Genomic DNA, 1,704 nt, shown 5'->3' with positions numbered 1-1,704 from the left:
GAAACTCCGCCCCAGCAGGCCCGCCTCACCCAAAAGCCCTGCCCCAGCAGGCCCCGGCCCCGCCCCCAGCAGGGCTAGACCGGCCCCAGCCTGACAGGCCCCGCCCCACCCAGAAGCCCCGCCCCGAGAGGCTCCGCCCATCCAGAGGTCCCGCCCCACCATAAGCCCCCGCCCCGGCAGGCCCCGCCCCGCCAGCACCCGAGCCGATCTTGATCAGGCCGTTGTGCTGGATGAAGATGGTGTCACTGGTCAGGTTGCCGTGGATGATGGGGGGGCTGCAGGCGTGCAGAAAGCTGGGGGGAGGGGAGCAGACGGAACCTGTAGGGGCGCCGAGGGCTGGGCGCGGCCGCGGAGGGTGCGGGCGGGCAGGCGCGGCCGCTCACCTCAGTGCCGACAGGATCTGCGTGCACCAGCGCTTCCAGGCCTGGCAGCGGGCAGACGACTCCGTCGGGGTGTGGGGGGCGCGGGCTAGGGGCTGGGCCTGGTGGTGGCCGCCCGCGCCCCCCAGGCCCTGTGTCGGAGGCTGCCCCCGCCCGGTCCTGGTTCTGGAGGCCTCCTAGCGCTCCCTCCCTGCCCCTGTCCCCAGGGCACAGCGCCCAGCCCAGTCTGCCCGAGCCCCAGCGCGCTCTCCCTACCCTGGCGTTCATGGCCTTGTGGTTCTTCTTGGTCTTTTTGAGGAATTGCTTGAGGCTGCCGGACGACACGTACTCTGTGATGAAGATGACCTGCAAGGGGACGCCGGGTCTCGGACTCAGCCAACTTCGTGGGTGCCCACGCGGCCTGCTGGCTCGGCCTGACCCGCCCCTGGGCCTCGGCTCCCCGGGCTCACCCGCGCGCGGGCCTCGGACGCATCCAGCCAGTACTTGTGTAGCTTGACGATGTTGGGGTGGTCCACCAGCACCAGCTGCTCAAACATGGTCTGGATCTTCTCCTGGGATGGGGGGCGCGCTGTCAGGAGGCCGGCCGCCGGTGGGGGGCTGGGGCCAGGGGCTGGGCCTGGTGGTGGCCTCACCTCATGGGCGGCAAAGGCCTTCCTGTCACTGAACTGGAGCTCGTTCCACACCACCTCCACCCCTTCCTCGGTGTCCATGGCCAGGAATGTGCTTTGCAGTCCCGGCATGTTGCCCTGGTTCACCTGGAGACGGGGGGAACTAGGTTGGTGGCTTGGCGCCTGTCCATAGTGAGTGAGGTTCAGGGCCAGACGATTCTGAAGGGTGAGGGACCTGGAGGGGGCCTGGTCCCCAGGGCCCCCGGCACTGTCCAGGGTATGGGCTGATGGGGTTCGGAGTCAGTCGCAGGGAGTCGAGGGGTGGTTTCTAGGGCGACATGCGCTCATCTCAGCGGCAGGTCGCACAGGCATCAGGAGGTGGCCCCAAGAGGCTGGTCCTCAGGGCATCGCGTTCTTCACGCGGACGTGGGGGCCAAGCCAAAGGGGACCGGGGGCCGGCCCAGACCGGGCTGCCCGAGAGCTTTAGGCCGCCCAGCTCCCCCTGCGCGGCCCCAAGCCCACCGCCCACCCCTCGGAGCGGGGCGCCCACCTGCTCCCGCCGCTTCTGCCAGCGCCCGCACGGGCTCTCCTCCAGGATGTCGGCTTCGTCCTCGCTCTCGTCCTCCCGATCGCGGTCCCGTTCGCGGCCCCGCCTCGGCGCCGGCTCCGGGGCCGCCATGGCTCGGCGGGCCAGGCCACCGCCCTGCGCGCGTCCG

General features: G+C 70.9%; 1 protein-coding gene across 1 annotated transcript in view; it reads right to left on the bottom strand.

Annotated features, from left to right (window-relative positions):
* Positions 1-1,667, bottom strand: part of NRBP2 (nuclear receptor binding protein 2) — a 5,638-nt gene extending 3,971 nt beyond the window's left edge. The window contains exons 1-6 of the mRNA XM_007956079.1: positions 1,539-1,667; positions 1,013-1,135; positions 830-931; positions 636-725; positions 384-424; positions 199-293 (exon numbers count right to left, since the gene is read on the bottom strand). Coding sequence (XP_007954270.1) covers positions 199-293; positions 384-424; positions 636-725; positions 830-931; positions 1,013-1,135; positions 1,539-1,667 — 580 coding nt within the window. The remainder of the gene's footprint in view (positions 1-198; positions 294-383; positions 425-635; positions 726-829; positions 932-1,012; positions 1,136-1,538) is intronic.
* Positions 1,668-1,704: the final 37 nt, after the last annotated feature.

The sequence above is a fragment of the Orycteropus afer genome, unplaced genomic scaffold (assembly GCF_000298275.1).
Source record: "Orycteropus afer afer isolate SDZICR_OR568_19922 unplaced genomic scaffold, OryAfe1.0 scaffold00574, whole genome shotgun sequence".
Taxonomy (NCBI): Eukaryota; Metazoa; Chordata; class Mammalia; order Tubulidentata; family Orycteropodidae; genus Orycteropus; species Orycteropus afer.
Note: the sequence above shows the minus strand (reverse complement) of the source record. Positions and strands in the feature narration are given on the sequence as shown.